This window comes from Gadus morhua, chromosome 13 (genome assembly GCF_902167405.1).
Source record: "Gadus morhua chromosome 13, gadMor3.0, whole genome shotgun sequence".
Lineage (NCBI taxonomy): Eukaryota > Metazoa > Chordata > Actinopteri > Gadiformes > Gadidae > Gadus > Gadus morhua.
In genome coordinates this window covers 9281166-9300579 of record NC_044060.1, presented here as the reverse complement: position 1 = coordinate 9300579, position 19414 = coordinate 9281166, and the positions used below count along the sequence as shown (strand labels likewise).

The window sequence follows — 19414 nt, the reverse complement described above, 5'->3', positions numbered from 1 at the left end:
CTGACATCCCTTATTAGATTTTCCCTTCATTCTTCAGGTCTGTGTACTCTGATATTAACCTCTCTCTCTCTCTCTCTCTCTCTCTCTCTCTCTCTCTCTCTCTCTCTCTCTCTCTCTCTCTCTCTCTCTCTCTCTCTCTCTCTCTCTCTCTCTCTCCTCCCCCCACCCTCTCTCTCTCTCTAAACTAGAACCACTTTTTAAAAGCCCCACGTAGAATATATGGTTCTATATTCTGTTCTACATGGTTCTATTCTATGTGTTTAGCGCCCCTCACTGGCACCCTGTAGAGTGGGTTGGGTCACACCAGCTGTCATATTTCAGGACTGGGGAGCTATAGGGGCTTATTCTGGACGCATCAGCCTTACATTTGGCCAGTGTGCTGTTATATGGTATAACAGTCTGGACACACAAACACACACACACACACGCTACCGTAACCTAACGTTGTGATCCATAGAGGACCACTTAATTGACCACAGCGTGACCGGCTGCATCACACTACTAGAAAAACAACTGTTATGACCAATGAAACACTTCGAGTCAGGGACAATGTTCTGACTACTGAAATGACTGAACTAAGATATTTTAATGAATAACATGTTTTCCTCCTCCTGCCCATACGTTCAGTCGGACATGAACAAAGTGCACCTTATCTCATCATGTCTATGCCCAAGGTATGACAGTCCGCTGCAACCAACCGCACACATTGACGCACACACGCAGCAACGCACACATGCACGCTTGTGTTGTACCACAGGCTTCGCGGTCAGCGTCAGACCTACGTCATCACGTTACTACTCGGCTACGCGCTTGGCTAAAATGCTAAGCTAAGCGGTTCTTTCGCTTCTTCCCTCTGTTGTTCTTTATAAAAACAAGGACAAGAAAACGCTGGACAAACATCTTAATGAAATAAAGAGGGTTCTTCTTGGTGGTTTTTTACTTCACGGGCTTGGTCGCCATGGCTTTGCAGCCGGGTCCCGAGGAGTTAGGGGAACAAGTGGTGGAAGAACCGGAGGATATGGAAGATCAGGACGCTAGCAGTATCTCCCCAGCCGAGGAGATAACGCTGCCAGTCGGCCAGGGGGGCGAAGATGAGTCGGAGCCGCTGCTACTGCCTTGGGACCGCTTCTCAGCCTGGCTGCATTGCATATGTGTGGTGGGCTTCGACCTGGAGCTGGGCCAGGCGGTGGAGGTAAGACCCCAACAGTCAAAAGATTATCGTGATGCTAAATAGCCAAGTCGACGACTTCCCCCGACTGAACCTGTTCGAAAGTGTTTAGTTGAGTTGGGTCTTAAATAACAAGTTTCAAGTAAATCAAACCGTACCTTCAGCAAAAACAAGAGGTGAGAAGTTTACGCCGTGCTACATTAGGGATACGCAATACTAATGCTCATGCCATGTCACTAAGGTAGGATACTACACTGTTATTCTATACTGTAATATAAAGTACTGTACTGTACTATGCTAAAAAATATTATACCTACTGGAGGCTCAACGACAAAGTGAATTAGGTAAGGCAGCCAGTAATATGAGAAGACCCTGCAAAAAAGGAATTCATTGTTCATTTGAATGTGTGACTATTTTCCGCTAACGTTTACATTTCTTTCCTTCTGTGTTCTGTCTTTGTTGATCTGCGGCTCTGTCTTGCAGGTTATATACCCTCATCACTCGAAGCTGTCTGAGAAGGAGGTAAGTTCTCATGTTGCTATTTGTGTTGGGGTGTGTAGTGCGTCATGATCTGGTGTGTTGTTGTTGTGTGTTGTTAATGGAAGCTCTGTTTTTTTTCTTCCAGAAAACAAGTATCTGCTATTTGTCGTTCCCTGACTCCAACTCCGGTGAGCTCCTGTTTCTATGGTTACCCACGTTACTATGAATACAACCAACAGCAATTCTAAGGTAGTGGTACTAATACCACTAACGGTACAATTATGTAGGTAGTACAGGGTAAATGGACTTTACTTATATAGTGCGCTTTTCAGCCCAGGGGCCTCTCAAAGTGCTGTACAATGCTTGCCTCACTTTCTCCCATTCATACACCGCAAGGCAAAAGCCAACTCGTCGGGATAGGGTAAGGTCTCTTTCTCAGAAACATTCTTCAGCGATCTTCTGATATTAGTACCCCGACTAATACCAGTAACAGTACTCATATCCAGAGAGTGGACTACTACCTGGGTATTGGTACTGTTAGTGGTATTAGTTAGAGGCTACTTGCGGGAGTTCACAATGTTGCAGACTTCTGCCTGCGAAAGCAGCAGTCCAATGTCCAATAAATTGGCCCTTAATCTCTATTGTGGTCAAAGGTTAGCTCTTTATTCCATTTGGTCTCCTTAGAAAGTTACCCTTCTCATCTGCTTATTTGGCCGAATAAAAATGTGCTTATTATAGACCGGAAAAGCAATAGTGAAACGTACTGAAGCCAAGTGTAAAGTGAAAATGTATCAATTAGATCATGGCCTTCTGGGCCAGTTCCCGGTTTGGGACGTGATTGTGTTTTAACAAGGCTGACTGTGTGTGTGTGTGTCTTATGATTAGGCTTTCTTTGTGGTGCGTGTACTTTTTAAACAGGCTGTCTATACAGTGTGTATGTCTATGTATGTGCGTACGTGTGTGTCTGTGTTTGTGTGTATTTACACGGGAGCCTGTTGGAATGCTGCTCTCTGACCCATGTGATCTGTGTTTCCAGGTTGCCTTGGCGACACCCAGTTCTGCTTTCGTTTCCGCCAGGGCTCCAACAGGAAGTCCTCACTGGGCTGCTTCCTTGAGACCGCTGATAGAGATGCACCTGTCAGTCTGAAGGTCAGGGGACACATACACACAAACAAACAAACACACAAAAACGTATACATAAACACACGCACGGCTCGAGATAATTGCATGTGCAGCAGACATCTAACGTGTGTGTGTGTGTGTGTGTGTGTGTGTGTGTGTGTGTGTGTGTGTGTGTGTGTGTGTGTGTGTGTGTGTGTGTGTGTGTGTGTGTGTGTGTGTGTGTGTGTGTGTGTGTGTGTGTGTTCCAGCGGGACCAGGGTCATTACTATGGTTACGTGTACTTCCGTCAAGTACGGGACAAGTCTCTGAAGAGAGGATACTTCCAGAAGGTTGGTGGGTTATGTGTATATTATATCGATATCGATATATCATCTTTGCTTACAGGCAAGAATGTGTTTTGTAAAGCCAGTGTGTGGGTGTGTGTGGTATACATAACCATAATAAGCAACAACAGATTAAGATTTGTTTGTTTATTTAAACTATTTGTGTTGGTGGAGCCCACACAAATAGTACTTTGGCAACTGGACTGGGACCAGACTGCAGCCAAGCTACACACAAACACTTTTGTTGGTAATACCGGTGTTTAATCGAGGGTATGTCTCTCAGTCTCTAGTGCTTATCAGCCGCCTCCCCTACGTCACCTTCTTCCACTCCCTGCTCAAGATCCTGGCTCCGGAGTACTTTGACAAGCTGGAGCCCTGCCTAGAAGCTGGTCCGTAATATATGTGTGTCCATGTGTTTTAAAGTACCAACGGGGGGCCTTCAATGTCCTAATGTTGTTCTTATTTTGATTGACAGCTTGTAATGACATAGACCGCTGGCCAACGCCCCATCCTGGTCGAGTTCTGAGTCTGCCGATCATGGGCGTGGTAATAAAGGTAGGTCCACTTGAGGAGAATGTGGTCATTAAGGCGGGCTCACCTGGGGAGGGCATGCAAATAAGTTTCTGTAAAAAGATCAGAGCTAGAAAGATTCTGAAGAATAAAACACGAGTTTTAAAGGTCCCGTGACATGCCACCATGTGTGAGTGTGATAAGCCGTTAAATTCTGTTTTGAAGTGGCCGTGTCACTCGCCCACTTGGGATGTCATAAGAGCCAGATTTGTAACGGCTAGTCACATCCACCCCTGGTGGCATGTCATGGGACCTTTAAAAAATATTTTAATTTTAATTTATTTCAAAAACAACGTTTACAGGTTTACAACATAATTGTGTATAATGATTTTTTGTTGTTTGTTGTTATCTTCTGTATCTGCCCTCCTGTGGTAGGTTCGCATCCCGACTTGCTACGACAAACCGGGTACTTCACAGCTGGTCCAGTCAACACAGGTGACAAACAATTGATTAGAGAATATACACACACACACGCAGCTATGCACGCTTGTTATCTCTCACACACACACACACACACACACACACACACTCACACTCACACACACACACGCGCGCATGATTACACATTCCATACAATAAAACCCACGCACACATTACAATCACTTAGCATTCTCAATATAAATTACACTACATACATTTACATCTAGCCACTGCTATGTCACAGTCCTTTGACATAGGGGTAACCCACACTGGTAATAAGAGAGAATGTATATCTCTATAATAATAAAGTACTGATTCAGTTTGGGTGTGTGTTGTAGATTGATAATAATGTGTGTGTGTGTGTGTGTGGTAGATTAATATTGATGTACTGATAAAGTGTTAATAATAATAATGTGTGTGTGTGCAGATAAATAATGTGGTAGATTATTAATAATGTGTTGTGTGTTTGTGTGTTGTACATTAACACAATTGTGTTTGGTGTGTTGTAGACTGACAGCCAAGTGTCTATCGTCCTACCCACCATCCACGAGGTGGACCTCTTCAGGTGAGTTGTCCTCTTCCTCTGCTGGCTAAGTACCACCACCAGCCTACAGGCTCTCAAATACCACCAACACCACTGCTGCCCCCGCTGACTCACTTAGGACCGGCATCAGACCTGTACTGTAGTCCCCAAAATCAACTATGGAAGTCTTTAGCAGTCTTATCCCTGAGGTCTATTTCTATAGCTTTATCCTCTCTCTCTTTCTTTCCCTCCGCCTACAGGTGTTTCCATCCAGTGTTTTTCCACATCCAGATGTTGTGGGAGCTGGTGCTGCTAGGGGAACCCCTGGTTGTCATGGCACCGTCGCCGGCCGAGTCGTCTGATACTGTGCTGGCGTTGATCAGGTTGGCGTTAGAGTCCTGGCGAAAATGTTGTCTCATGTCCGTCCCTGATTCTCTCTCTCTCTCTCTCTCTCTCTCTCGCTCTCGCTCTCTCTCTCGCGCGCGCTCTCTCTCGCTCTCTCGCTCTCTCGCTCTCTCTCTCAGGTTTCAGCAGTCTCTTTTTCTAAATGCTAAGCACTAAAATCTATCTCTGTCTCCAGTTGCCTCTCTCCCCTGCGGTACTGCAGTGATTTCCGTCCCTACTTCACCATCCACGACAGCGAGTTTAAAGAGTACACCACCAGGACCCAGGCCCCGTAAGTACCCCTGCTAGCCCTACCCCCTTGCCCCGTAGGTACCCCGACCCTTACCCCCCAGTACCCCTACCCCCCAGTGACTACCCCCCCATTACCCGTACGCCCCATTACCCGTATGCCCCAGTACCCGTACACCCCAGTACCCCTACCCTCCAGTACCCTACCCCACAAAAAATACAAAGCTGTACAATAAAAGTGTCTCTGTCTTGTTGTCTCTCTCTTTCTGTCCCTTGCTCTCTGGCTTTTGCTCGGTCTCTCGCTCTCGCTCTCTCTCTCTCTTTCTCTCTCTCTGGCTATCTCTTTGGCTCTCTCTCTTTGGCTCTCTCCCTCTGGCTCTCTCCCTCTGGCTCTCTTCCTCTGGCTCTCTCCCTCTGGCTCTCTCCCTCTGGCGCTCTCTCTCTGACTCTCTCTCCCTCTCTCTCTCTCTGGCTCTCCCTCTCTGGCTCTCTCTCTCTGGCTCTCCCTCTCTGGCTCTCTGGCTCTCTCTCTCTCTCTCTCTCTCTCTCTCTCTCTCTCTCTCTCTGCCGCCGCCAGCCCCTCTGTCATCCTAGGAGTGACCAATCCCTTCTTTGCCAAGACGCTGCAGCACTGGCCTCACATCGTACGCATAGGAGACATGAAGCAAGAAGGTAACACATGTAAATACATATTATGTAAACGGATACCCATACATGCTTGCCTCCTTATTCACACATGCATGTTCTCTCTCACTCTGTGTCCCAGGAGAGATGGCCAAGCAGATGAAAGTCAGGAAACTAAAGAACCTGAAAACTCTGGACTGCAAAACAGGTCTCTCTCTCTCTCGCTCTCTCTCTATCTCCTCTTTCTTCCTCCCCCCCCCACACTTGTTCAACTGTTTGTGTGTGTGTTCATTGTAGGGGTGTACAGTGCATTCAAGCCCTTCCTCAATAAAGACGAAGACATCCTAAAACAACTTCAGAAGGTGAGGAGTTATGATATGTCGGGTGCGTGTGTGTTGTGCGTATGTGATGATCTGTGTGTGTTGATCTGTCTTTGTGTTTTAGGGTGTCCAGCAAAAAAGGCCGTCAGCAGCTCAGAATGCAATTCTCCGTCGCTACTTCCTGGAACTGACGCAAAGCTTCATCATTCCTCTGGTAATAACCATTTTTGTGTGTATACTAGTCATAACCAGTCCTATGCTAGACACACACACACATTTATCATCTAACATACAGGAGTATTATGTCCTCATGTAAATGTGTCTAAATGTTAATGCGTGTGCTATTTATTCTAGGAGCGCTACGTAGCTAGTCTCATGCCCCTCCAGAAGTCCATCACTCCATGGAAAAGCCCTCCTCAGCTCCGCCCCTTCCTGCAGGACGAGTTCATGAAGACCCTGGAGAAGGCGGGGCCTCAGCTCACCTCCAGACTGAAGGGAGACTGGATTGGTCTGTACAGGTGAGGGAAACTCCTCCTACCAATCATCAAACCAACAAATGTAGTCAACCAAGTCAATGTCTGCTACCCCTGTGTATCTAACTAACTAAACCATCTCCAGATGGGTTCTGATCAAACCTCCATTGCTGTTTGATACTTCACATGTGTGTGTTTGTGTGTTTGCAGACAGTTCCTCAGGTGTCCTAACTTTGATGGCTGGTTCCGGAACAGGAAGAGAGAGATGAGCCAGAAGCTGGACGCCCTACACCTAGAGGCCCTGTGTGAGGAGGTGAGGGGGAGTGTGCTGTGGGGGGGGGGGGGGGTGGCCTGTGGGATAAGGAGATTGGAAGGAGGTAAACGTGTGTGTGTGTGTGTGTGTTTGTGTAGGACCTACAGCTGAGGACTCTGGAGCATACAGAGGTGGAGAAAGTGGACCTGGTCCTCAAGCTCAAAGACAAACTGGTAAAACTGCCCTCTGACTCGCTGGCTCCATGGCTGATGTTATTTTTGGATCTTATGTATAATGTATAGATGTTATGTATATGGATATTGTCCAGATTCAAGGTTTAGAATATCTAATATACAACATACATACTCTAGATGTTGTATATTAGATATTATAAACCTTGACTATATACTATAGGAAACTAGAAAAGCATCGTTATGTCATTGACATTGATTTGATTAGGGGTTGATTACTCAATCATGTGTTTCAGACGCAGGCAGAGAAGAACCATCTCCCTGTGCGTCCAGGGACGGTGTCCAAACTTCAGGCCCACATCGAAGCCATCATCTTGGGCTTACCGGAGGACCTGCAGGGCATCCTCCACAGACCCTCCACTCCCTGACATCTCCAGCCTCCGAGGCCCCCCTCATGTAAAACGGACAACACTACATGGAGAAGCCATCTTCTCTGTAGAAGCTTTTAACCGTCGATACAAACAGTGGAGACCGTCTGAACTGCGACCTATTGAACTTTGACCCCTTGACTTTCATGTGAAGAAAGCAGGCTGTACTCCAGTCACATGGTTTTAAGTGAACCTGTGCGCTGGGCTTCAGCCGTTATCACACGCAGCACACAGCGTGCTTTGGATAACAAAGCGCTGGCACATGGAGTATCAGAATCTCCTCTTTTTTTAATGAAAACTCTCTTGCAACAGGAGCCAATTAAAACCATTAGTTGGGGTCCAATGAACATGCTTTCCCTTATCCTCCCTTAAGCAATAATAGAGAATTTCTTCTTTACATTCAGATCTTGGTCCTCACTAATATTTGACATAAAATACATTCGAAAAGTATTCAACAATTTTATTTTTTACTTTATTTGATAAAGGTTTTGGTGCTAACAATATTATTTTTTGGGAAAGATAGGAATCAGTTTGAAAAGGATCTGTGCCTTATTCAAGAAAACCGTACACAACCAGTATGACCGCAGGATACACACAACAATCTGTCTGTTACTCAACAAAAAAATTGTCCAGGCCAGGGGTCTCAAACTCAATTTACCTGGGGGCCGCTGGAGGTAGAGTCTAGGTCAGGCTGTGCCACATCAAGTATTCCACAAAAAAAAGTAGCACAACTGACCCAATCTAAGTTAATGATCAGGCTATAATTAGATCATCTTGGCTATGTAATCGCTGACAACAGGGGACATTTCATAGTGGTTGGTGGAAACCGGGACATTTAAGCTTCCTTTGGCTTTTGTCGGGACCCAGGGCACGCAACTCAAAATTGGGACTGTCCCGGCAAGACTGGGACATCTGGTCACCCTATCACAAGTGATTAAAAAAGCGTGGCAAGCGACTCAGCAAAAATGTGTGTTTGACAACAACGCGCGGGCCACACTAACACTAAACTTTTCTTATGTAGGGGGCCACAAAATATCACCCCGCGGGCCTCGAGTTTGAGACTCCTGGTCTAGACCAATACTCCCATATTAATAACATGCTTTTAAATTAACCACCCACATACTAAATGTATTAGGAATATTAACAGTAAAGATGTATACATATTTAAGAATCATGTGTAATGTATGAAAGCCCAACTTACCTTCACGTAAAACCACTAAGGAAAAGCAGGTAAACTTAACATTTGGTTCTTTGGCAGCCATCAAATCTTTAAATGTGTAAATATAGTTCACATGTTTCTATGGTGGGTGCATTGTGCAGAATAGGTGTAAATAAATGTCTACAATAATATGTACTAAACTATTTTGCTACTTTGGAAGTTTTTACTATTGCAATCATGGATGGACTTATTTTTAGTTTATCCATGCAGGCTATTAGCTTGCTGTCACTACCAGCTGTGCTAATATAAACATGTGCACCACAATACCCATTGATCAATACTAATGTTTGAATTGTGTGTTGCAGTTATTGATATGGTGTGTTAATAGACTCGGTTTCATATCCAGTTATGACAGAAGTAACCAGTGTACCATTGATTCAGGAATTCTACCAGAATATTTTCCAATGGCATGTGATTTCAAATGTTCAGTCACTGTGTTCCTTGCAGAAGCACAACTCGTTCGCATTAAAGCAGTCCAATCGAACGTTTACGAAGTCTGGATATTCTTTAACTTGTTTAATTTATTTGTTTCTATGTAATTGGTTGACTGGCAGTTGCCCTTTAGGCTAAGTCAGACATGGTTCCCTCTTAAGCTGACAATTTGCCATACCCTGTGCTCAGGTTTGTAAATGGTTGCTACTCAACCGTTAGTAGCAACCACTCTAATCTCCAATAATTAGCATAAGAAAAACCCAATTCCAGCAAGTTATGCATGTAGTTTACTTGTAGGCCAGCCCTGAAATATTTTGGCAATTTGTTAATTAGCTTGAGGATTCGATTGACAATTAGAGCTCTTGCACCAAGCACTGCCATCGGCGTGCCGATAAGCACTCAAGAGACTGTTCCATTACATCTCCAAGCATTTCGGCTCGTCGGTGACTGATCATATACATGTAATTGAGGCGTTTTGCAGCATTACTTCAAACATTTCAATTACATGTTCCAGCTTTCAAGGCTCTTACATGACTGGAATCTGTTTACTCGTGGAAGCTTGGATATCCCGTCAGACATCTACAAAATGTTGGAATAGAGCTGGCCACCCAAAATGTTGATTAGGTCCAATATTTCCTGTCGGGCATTAACTCAACCACTTTTGTTTATGGCAAATCTTGAACCTTGTATTCAGTTGACAATACAACAGGGTTGAGCAGTACCAGTGTATTTAATTGGTTGTCCATGCCATCCTATCTCAGACATCCCTGACAGGGTTGTCAGTGTACCAGTGCATTTAGTTTTAAGTTAATCAACTCTATTACAGCAGCGGATTCACCCAGGAACAAGAGACGGACAAAGACTGGACTGAAAAAGCATTTATTGAGCAGTGAGCAGTCTAAGACCTAGGCCTCTCCTTCTTGCCCTTGTACAGAGCCAGCAAGGAGACGTTGGCCACCTTCACCACCTTGAAGCGGACACCGGGGATGTCTCCCACGGCGTGGCCCTTACGACCGAACCCGGCCACCAGGACCTCGTCGTTCTCCTGCAGGGGAGGGTGTCACAAGTTCAACACGTGTACAAAGACCAACACCCGGGAGAACTGGTTGATCAGAACCTGCCACGTGGAAAGTAAACTAAACCCAAATTCTAATAGACACGAGTCTACCATCTTTATGTAATAAAGAAAAGGCACATTCTCTCCTTACAAGTATCAACCTTTCCATCTTAGTTCCCCAAATACTTATTCTCACTGTCCAGCAAGGCATCTAGTCTCAAGTCTAGAATGTACAACTATTTATCAGATGCGAGATTCGATGGCATTTTCGAAAAGTAGGTTTTCAATTGTACAATTTCTGCAAAAGATAATGCATTACACATCAACTTCAGAAATTACCTAAATCTGCATCTAGGAGGATCAAATAGTTTAAATGCAAATCATTTAGAAAAGTTTGGACTGAACTGCAATTTCACAAGCTTGAGTGCAGCGGGTTTATTAATGAGAGCATATTCACCTCAATGAAGTTCAGACAACCGTCATTAGGGACGAAGGCGGTGATCTTCTTGCCGTTCTTGATGAGCTGCACCCTCACACACTTCCTGATGGCAGAGTTAGGCTGCTTGGCCTCAACACCACTGGGAAGAGAAACAAAACATCATTAGTCACCATAACAATGAGGTTGCCGCTAACTCACATTACTGTCCTATTCTTTCTTAAACTTTAATGCCTGTGGCTTCTCAATGCCTTGTTTTGAGTTGATCGTAATAATTGACAGGTTGTTGCCGGGGGCATTTTAAGCATCCAATATTTTCAGAACACTGAGCACTGACAAGGACAACATAAGAGGGATGCTTGTTCGTTAAGGGATGTTGTAAGCGAATCTCAAAGTTATAATTTTTGTCAGTGTTTCAGTTCATAAACAAGACCGGAAAGTACACCTACACTTTCTCCAGGACGATGCCCTTAGCGTGGGAAGCTCCTCCGAAGGGGTTGGCCTTGAGCGCAGTGCCCAGGTGAGCCTTTTTGTACTGCTTGTCGTGCCACTTCTGCTCCCTACGGTGGTTCCGCAGCTTCCTGGCTGTACGCAGACCGCGACACTTTCCTGGAACACAAAACGTCATTTAAATATTCAGGGACCATTGGACATTGTGAAATTAATGAAGGTGACGTTTTAAACTATAAACCATGCAAGTTAGCAATGCTCAGTATGGACAACTGAACTAGTAGCCCTACCGATGAGTCCAAGCTAACAGACAACGGCAGTTAACACCACACTAACTTTCAATTTGGTGTACAGAGACATAAAAGGCGTGTTTACTGCATCGAATTGTCTAAATTATAGGAATATCCATAAAGAACGTTGTTTTTAATGAAGGCCGAGTGTTAGCGTTATGCTAACATGATCGTGCTATCGGCATTTTATGGCCGCCCCACGTTGCTGGAACCATCCACAATAAAAACGTTTATTAAGCCATTTAGATAATACTTCCTCGGTTGGATCAAGTCGAAACACGTTTAACAGACAATTGCATATTATGTCGAGGGTTATATTAGGAATATTAAAGTGTTTTGGATGAATTATTAGAGGAATACGTTTCATACCCATGTTTGCAGATCAGAGACGGGACTGGAAAGGAAGGACCCAAGATGCACCGCGGCTAAGAATATTTCCAGGACCCAGAGGCAGGTAGCCTGTTAGCGCCTGGTTAAAATACTAGAGTGGTTTGATGAAATATCGGAATTAAACGCTTTTTACGTTATTCCGTGATTTGACAATAGATAGACAATTTGAGGTTTATATAATACATGTTTTATTTAATAATATTGAAAGGTAGAGAATATTATATATAATGAATACATATAAATATATGTAACATTTATTTAACATTCTTTAATCCTTGTTACATAACGATCTGTTAATCAAGGTTGGCCATCAATACAGTTCATATATAATATTTGATTACGTTTGCTTTAGTCCAGTATATTATTACATTATTACAATTTTTTTTTTTTTTAAAACGATTGAATATGATTAATTCAATCGTAATTTATACACCCTTTAATCAATAAAGAAATGGTCAAACAAGCACTATCTTGTGTTATCAATATATTTGATGCACAATGTGTGCGTACTGGTGTTCGCGCGTGTGAAGAGTGCGCGTAAATCAACGGGCGTGGCAAAAGTAAGGTTGCCGCCCACTGTCTCTGTTATCGCGTTCTGATTGGCTTCGTGCAGCATCAATCATATGAGTTTGGAGGCACGAGCTGTCATCAAATCAGATTAAGATGTAGAGAGAGCCTCAACTGGCAGACTGAGCAAGATAGAGAGAAAGAGGGGAGGAGAGACAGTGTCAAAGATAGAGCGAGAGAGAAGGAATTCGCAGTGTGTTTCGGTATTGTAACTACAGCACGTCGGGATGTTAGCTCGCGCTTGGCTGTGGGCTCTTCTGTCCCTGTATTCCCAGCTAGCTACCTGCCACGAGCCCGCCGAGGGAGACAGGTGAGGGAGACAAAGAGCATGAGAGGATGAAGGAATGAGAGGGGGAGAGAGAGAGAGCGAGATAGAGAGACAATGAAAGAGAGAGAGAATGATAGAGATATATAGAGAGAGAATGAAAGAGAGAGAGAGAGATTGTGAGAGAGAGAGAGAGAGAGAGAGAGAGAGAGAGAGAGAGAGAGAGAGAGAGAGAGAGAGAGAGAGAGAGAGAGAGAGAGAGAGAGAGATGGCGCGCGGAAAAGGGTCGACTGCGAACAGAGACCAAGGACGGATTATAGAACAGGATGAGATAAAAGTGTGTGTGTGTGTGTGTGTGTGTGTGTGTGTGTGTGTGTGTGTGTGTGTGTGTGTGTGTGTGTGTGCGTGCGTGCCTGTGTGTGTGTGTGTGTGTGTGTGTGTGTGTGTGTGTGTGTGCGTGCGTGCCTGTGTGTGTGTGTGTGTGTGTGTGTGTGTGTATGGTAGAACTGTGATAGTACTGATTGATTACTGTGGTACTGTAGTAGTACCACAGTACTACTGTTGTACCACATAATATATAACATTAACTATGTAAATATTGTCACACTGCTCTATGTTTTCCTGGAGATCCTTTGTCCGTGCAGCATGTTATTTTCTGAATATCTAGATTGATCTGATCAAATATTCAAAGGGTCTGCTGACTTAGTCTAAAGGTATTTGGTTATTAACTCTATAGGTAGTGAGTCTACAGGGATTCGGTTAGCATACTCTACAGGTTTATCTAGAGGTATTTGGTTAGTTTCTTTACAGGTTAATCTTAAGGTAAATGGTTAATATACTCTAGGTAGGGTAGTCTACAGGTATACGGTTAGTTTACCCTAGGTAAGTTAGGCTGCTCTACAGGAAGGTAAGTCTATTAGGTGAGTCTCCTCCTAACAGGGAGGTTAGTATCTCTATAGATAGGTTAGTCCTTACAGGTATACTGTAAGTTTACTCTAGGTATGTTACTCTACTCTCCTATACAGGTAGGTTAGTATACCCTACACAGATAGGTAAGTCTGCTTTCATATCTAGGTTAGTATGCTCTACAGGTACACTACTGTAGACTCTACACTCGGATCTGGGTCAGGCGGGGAGTGAACGACATCTCGTGCTGTTTGAGGTGATCTCACAAGATCTGTTCAATGGGATCAAAGAGTTTAGGAGATCAACTCTTAAGGATTACCTCCATTGATCTGGCTTTATGGGATACGCTTTATTGGATGAATCAGTCTAACTGTGGAAATCCCGTTAGTTAATCGTTATCACCAAGCTTAAACCTGGAGATCAGGTCGGCCTTCTACTGTCTTTTATTACGTTTTTGTTACATGATTCATTTCTATGATGCTCCCTGGAGGAGGAGCGATTGTTGGGGGGGGGGGGGGGGGGGGGGGGGGGATCAAGGTGTGGGAGGGGGAGGAGATGAGGATTCAGGTGACCCTGTTTGGTCATGTGATCTGAGATGTCTCATGACACGTGACAGATTACCTGCAGTCTCACACTATCACCGTAATCCTGTCATGGTGACGGCCGACCAGACACACGGGAACATCTCATCACGTTCGGTCTCCTCCTCCTCTCCACGGTTGGTTCAGTCAGTTTGACCCCATGGGCTTCTGGAGCTGCAGCGTGACTCTGATTGGTGCAGACATCAGAAGAAGGAACTAATTGGTGGCGTATTGGAGCCGAGGTCTAAGCAGTCGCTGACCCAGGCGGCTCGCGCTCGCCGCGCTCCAGCCCACATCTAGGGCAGATTAGGCTCCCAACACACTAAACCAACCATCCTGTCCCAACCAACTCTGCTCTCCTTCTGACAGCTCATCCATCATGTGTAGCAACACTCACACAACTGTCTAGTGCTGTGTACTAGTGTAACCGCTGTCAACCCAGCACTGCGTTGTTGGTTCTATTCCCTGTGTAGCTCAGTAGGTAGAGCAAGGCACTAACACTACGTGGTTAGGGGTTATATCCCCTGGGAAGTTCAGTAGGTAGAGCAAGGCACTAACAATGGTTACAGGGTTCTATTCCTTGTGTAGATCAGAGCTTGCCTTTAGTCTCTAATGGGATATTTTAATTTAATATTAATTGTTTTGTTTGTGTCATGCACACAAAGTACCCAACTCTCATGGGTTTACAAGACTCCGAAAGTTAGATTGGTCTGAAATCTCATTACATTTAAATTCATAGTATAATTACAGGTTATTTTACAGCTTGGTTTAACGAAAAAAATATTCTGCCGCCTCTCTCCAGCAAATCAGTAAATCAAAATTAATCAAAGAAATTTTACGGGACAGAAAAACTAAAACACTTCTATTTTACGCAACAAACAAAGTCTGGCCTACTCTGTAGTGACTATTTCTGGATATTTGTAATTAAAAGCTTTTCTGTCTATCTGTCTGTCTGTCTGTCTGGCTGCCTCTCGGCCTGTCCAAAGACCCATCTGTCTGACAGTATACTATACTAATGTGTTGTTTCACTGCTTAGGACATAATTTATTTTATTTTATTATTACATAATTCAAATCTTTCTTTGTTCTTCTCTCTGAAGGGCTCTTCCATCAATCCTGAATTCCGGGATAAATGGTAACCATCTATCATTCTATAATAACATATTGGATAACCAATGACATTCTGATCCATCTGGAGGGGGGAGACCACTCCATCTGTGGTGCTCCCTCTGAGTGAGCTTTTGACACTTCCACCACATCACCGTAATCACAGGCTCTGTGGTTTGGTATTATCAGGAAGCGCCCTGAATTCCTGTTCTCTTCTTTTACCAATGTGTTGTTGGGTTTATTTATCGGGATTGGTTTGTAATGCACTCTTTCTGTTATGCAGTTTATGTATTTTATCCATCTATCTATCTTAGATCTATATATACACATATTTTAATTTGTGATATATCATATTTTTTTTTATTATACTTTCTTTGCTTTAACAAGAAAATACGTTTCCTATGCTGAGGAAGCTCTTTGAATGTTGAATATATTGTGCTCTATACTAGATGTGTTTGAAGGACACTGTTCTGTGTGAGATGAGAAGATGGAAAGGTGAAGTGTCTCCAGTTTATTGATTAGAGATTAAATCTAATCCTCCCTCTCTCTGTGTCACTCTTTGTCTCTCTTGCCCTCTCGTGCTGTGTGTGTGTGTGTCTCTCTGTCTGTCTCTCTGTCTGTCTCTCTCTCTCTCTCTCTCGCTCTCTCTCTCTCTCTCTCGCTCGCTCTCTGTCTCTCTCAGGTTCGGAACTTGTGGGGGTGAGAAGGGGGGAGGGGCATGTACCTGCTGGCCACACCCTAAGAAGTTTACTGCAGGTAAGCATCTCTCAGAATCGAATCAATAGCTCATCCATCTATCCATCCATCATTTGTCCATCCAACCACCCTTCATTCATCCACCTCTCAAATACCATCACCACTATCATAACACAACATCACAATGATGTTAACACGATTTGATATAAAATGTTCATAATATTATATTATTTGTAATTTATTCTGAAATATTTGGATTCAGAATATTGGTATAGTCTGTACTGGTATGTATTCGTAGTATTAGTACTGCAGTATTACTGACTGTGTTTGTCTGCACTGCAGACAGGGTCATCCCGGAGGTTACTGCAGACGCCCGGAGCTGCAGTTCCCTTTCCTCCCCTCAAGGTGGAGTAGTTCTGCACCCCTCACATCTCCACACTAGTTTATAAACACTAGATGAGTAGCATAGTTTAGATTGAACTCTGGTAAAAGGTTAGATATGGTTAATTGTAGGTAATAGGTTACAGATGGTTCTCTAAGGTATTAGGTAAGAGATGGTTAAGTTTATATATCAGGTAAGAGATGGTTAAGTTTACATATTAGTTTAGAGATGGTTAAGTTTACTTATTAGGTTAGAGATGGTTTGTTAATGTACTAGTTTAGAGATGGTTCGTTAATGTACTAGTTTAGAGATGGTTTAGTTTACTTATTAGGTTAGAGAAGATCTGTTAATGTACTAGTTTAGAGATGGTTAAGTTTACGTGTTAGGTTAGAGAAGGGTTGTTAAGGTGCTAGTTTGGAGATGGTTAAGTTTACGTATTAGGTTAGAGAAGGTTTGTTAAGGTGCTAGTTTGGAGATGGTTAAGTTTAGGTATAAGGTTAGAGATGGCAAGCCCAATAGCACCTATGTGTTACCTGCTCCATCAGGTGATGGGGGATGGCAAGCCGTGTATTCTTTTCCGGGCTCGGAGGATCGCTCTGCGCTACCAGAACAACAGCTTGGTGGACCTGACCCAGCGCGCCTTCTCCCCTGACAGCCCCGTGGACACCAGGGGGTCCGTCTGCTACAAGGACAAGGCCCAGTCAGTCGAATCACACAGCTCAACATATAGAACCACAGCCAGTCAGTCGAATCACACAGCTCAACATATAGAACCACAGCCAGTCAGTCGAATCACACAGCTCAACATATAGGACTAGGCCCAGTCAGTCCTATCACACACCTACAAATATTGCATATTAATCCTTAATCTGATTACCGAGGCAGAACAATTTGATTAATTAAATCTCTCTCTCTCTCTCTCTCTCTCTCTCTCTCTCTCTCTCTCTCTCTCTCTCTCTCTCTCTCTCTCTCTCTCTCTCTCTCTCTCTCTCTCTCTCTCAGACTGGTCCTGAAGTTTGGAGATGTTGAAGATTTGAGAGCCCTGTCAATAAGGTTAAATATCTTTATATCTATATTAAGGAAAATTTATATTTACATTGACACGCAGTTAAAGAATTGCACAAAAGCAAAAACAAGTTAGTACTACTAAACACTACTGCCTCATTTACCCCTGATGACCCTGAGGGGAAGGGAATGGGGCCCATGGCTGCGACAGGCTTGAGTTAATCCTCCCCCCCACCCCACCCCCAGGCTCCAGATGTCCAGTAAATTCTATGAGTCTGCGGGTCAGAGCTGGTTCTCCTTGGACCGTGTCTCCCTGCACTACAACTGGAGCGAGGAGGCGCGCTTCAACGTGACGGAAGTGTACGCTCCGGCCACCTCGTCCTACCACTGTCAGCACGTCAGCAACCTGCCCCGCTACAGCCCCCTGCTGGTGGCCAGCGGAAGCACCGACCCCGCGCGCCTCTGGAGCCTCACCTTCACAGACTTCCAGGTACCTCTCTCTTTCTCTACCTGTCGTCTCTATTTGGTTATTTTCTAACATCTGGTTCTCCTGGTATCTCCAGCTGTTTTAACATCTGGTTCCACTGGTATCTCCAGCTGTATTAACATCTGGTTCCCCTGGTATCTCCAGCTGTATTAACATCTGGTTCCACTGGTATCTCCAGCTGTATTAACATCTGGTCCCCCTGGTATCTCCAGCTGTATTAACATCTGGTCCCCCTGGTATCTCCAGCTGTTTTAACATCTGGTTCCACTGGTATCTCCAGCTGTATTAACATCTGGTTCCACTGGTATCTCCAGCTGTATTAACATCTGGTCCCCCTGGTATCTCCAGCTGTATTAACATCTGGTCCCCCTGGTATCTCCATCTATTCTAACATCTGGTCCCCCTGGTATCTCCAGCTGTATTAACATCTGGTCCCCCTGGTATCTCCATCTATTCTAACATCTGGTCCCCCTGGTATCTCCAGCTGTATTAACATCTGGTCCCCCTGGTATCTCCAGCTGTATTAACATCTGGTCCCCCTGGTATCTCCAGCTGTATTAACATCTGGTCCCCCTGGTATCTCCAGCTGTATTAACATCTGGTCCCCCTGGTATCTCCAGCTGTATTAACATCTGGTCCCCCTGGTATCTCCATCTATTCTAACATCTGGTCCCCCTGGTATCTCCAGCTGTATTAACATCTGGTCCCCCTGGTATCTCCATCTATTCTAACATCTGGTCCCCCTGGTATCTCCATCTATTCTAACATCTGGTCCCCCTGGTATCTCCAGCTGTATTAACATCTGGTTCCACTGGTATCTCCAGCTGTATTAACATCTGGTCCCCCTGGTATCTCCAGCTGTATTAACATCTGGTCCCCCTGGTATCTCCAGCTGTATTAACATCTGGTTCCACTGGTATCTCCAGCTGTATTAACATCTGGTCCCCCTGGTATCTCCATCTATTCTAACATCTGGTCCCCCTGGTATCTCCAGCTGTATTAACATCTGGTCCCCCTGGTATCTCCAGCTGTATTAACATCTGGTCCCCCTGGTATCTCCAGCTGTATTAACATCTGGTCCCCCTGGTATCTCCAGCTGTATTAACATCTGGTCCCCCTGGTATCTCCAGCTGTATTAACATCTGGTCCCCCTGGTATCTCCAGCTGTATTAACATCTGGTCCCCCTGGTATCTCCAGCTGTATTAACATCTGGTCCCCCTGGCAGCTCCAGGCCTTCAACGTGTTTTCGGGGAAGTTCTCGTCCCCGGCCGACTGCGCCACCTTCCTGACGCCGGCGGTGCTGATGGGTCTGATCTCCTCCCTCATCCTCCTCCTGGTGCTGGCCTACGCCCTCCACATGGTGGTGCACCTCCGGCACGTCGACGACTACGACCACAAGACCACCGTGTACTTCCCCCGCGCACCCGACTCCGACACAGTTTCAGCCGACAAGAGTAGCCCGTAGAGCCCGGGTCCCCTGGCTCTCCCGGCCCCTTCAGTAGTATCGCAAAGGAGCAGGTTGGCAGGGATTGAGGGTAATGGGTCAAAGACCACTTAAAGGGGACATATCATACCACCAGGTGTGAGTGTGATTAGCCCTACAAGCCGTTTCGAAA

General features: G+C 44.8%; 3 protein-coding genes across 4 annotated transcripts; 2 read left to right on the top strand and 1 right to left on the bottom strand.

Moving 5' to 3' along the window:
• Positions 1 to 779: 779 nt before the first annotated feature.
• dennd6a (DENN/MADD domain containing 6A) lies at positions 780 to 9237 on the top strand. The gene is made up of 19 exons (XM_030374648.1): positions 780 to 1192; positions 1652 to 1690; positions 1794 to 1836; positions 2685 to 2797; positions 3019 to 3099; positions 3377 to 3482; positions 3569 to 3648; positions 4039 to 4098; positions 4593 to 4648; positions 4867 to 4989; positions 5187 to 5282; positions 5817 to 5911; positions 6006 to 6071; positions 6161 to 6225; positions 6308 to 6397; positions 6538 to 6701; positions 6867 to 6969; positions 7068 to 7142; positions 7397 to 9237. Exons 1-19 carry the CDS (start codon positions 959 to 961, stop codon positions 7526 to 7528), a joined length of 1821 nt encoding a protein of 606 aa, XP_030230508.1. The 5' UTR covers positions 780 to 958; the 3' UTR covers positions 7529 to 9237.
• Positions 9238 to 10042: 805 nt separating this feature from the next.
• rps23 (ribosomal protein S23) lies at positions 10043 to 11889 on the bottom strand. Its single transcript, XM_030374649.1, has 4 exons — positions 11782 to 11889; positions 11122 to 11281; positions 10694 to 10814; positions 10043 to 10224 (listed from the first exon to the last, which is right to left on the bottom strand). The coding sequence occupies exons 1-4, from the start codon at positions 11783 to 11785 to the stop codon at positions 10078 to 10080; spliced, it is 432 nt and encodes a 143-aa protein (XP_030230509.1). The 5' UTR covers positions 11786 to 11889; the 3' UTR covers positions 10043 to 10077.
• A 529-nt stretch (positions 11890 to 12418) lies between these two features.
• On the top strand, positions 12419 to 19414 carry atp6ap1la (ATPase H+ transporting accessory protein 1 like a). Of its 2 annotated transcripts, XM_030375661.1 has the most exons (8): positions 12419 to 12679; positions 15221 to 15255; positions 15910 to 15983; positions 16266 to 16328; positions 16851 to 17005; positions 17308 to 17358; positions 17557 to 17800; positions 19024 to 19412. In XM_030375661.1, exons 1-8 carry the CDS (start codon positions 12597 to 12599, stop codon positions 19261 to 19263), a joined length of 945 nt encoding a protein of 314 aa, XP_030231521.1. In that variant the 5' UTR covers positions 12419 to 12596; the 3' UTR covers positions 19264 to 19412. The 2 variants fall into 2 exon arrangements, with proteins under 2 accessions (XP_030231521.1, XP_030231522.1); XM_030375662.1 differs by lacking the exon at positions 17308 to 17358 and having other exon boundaries at positions 19024 to 19414.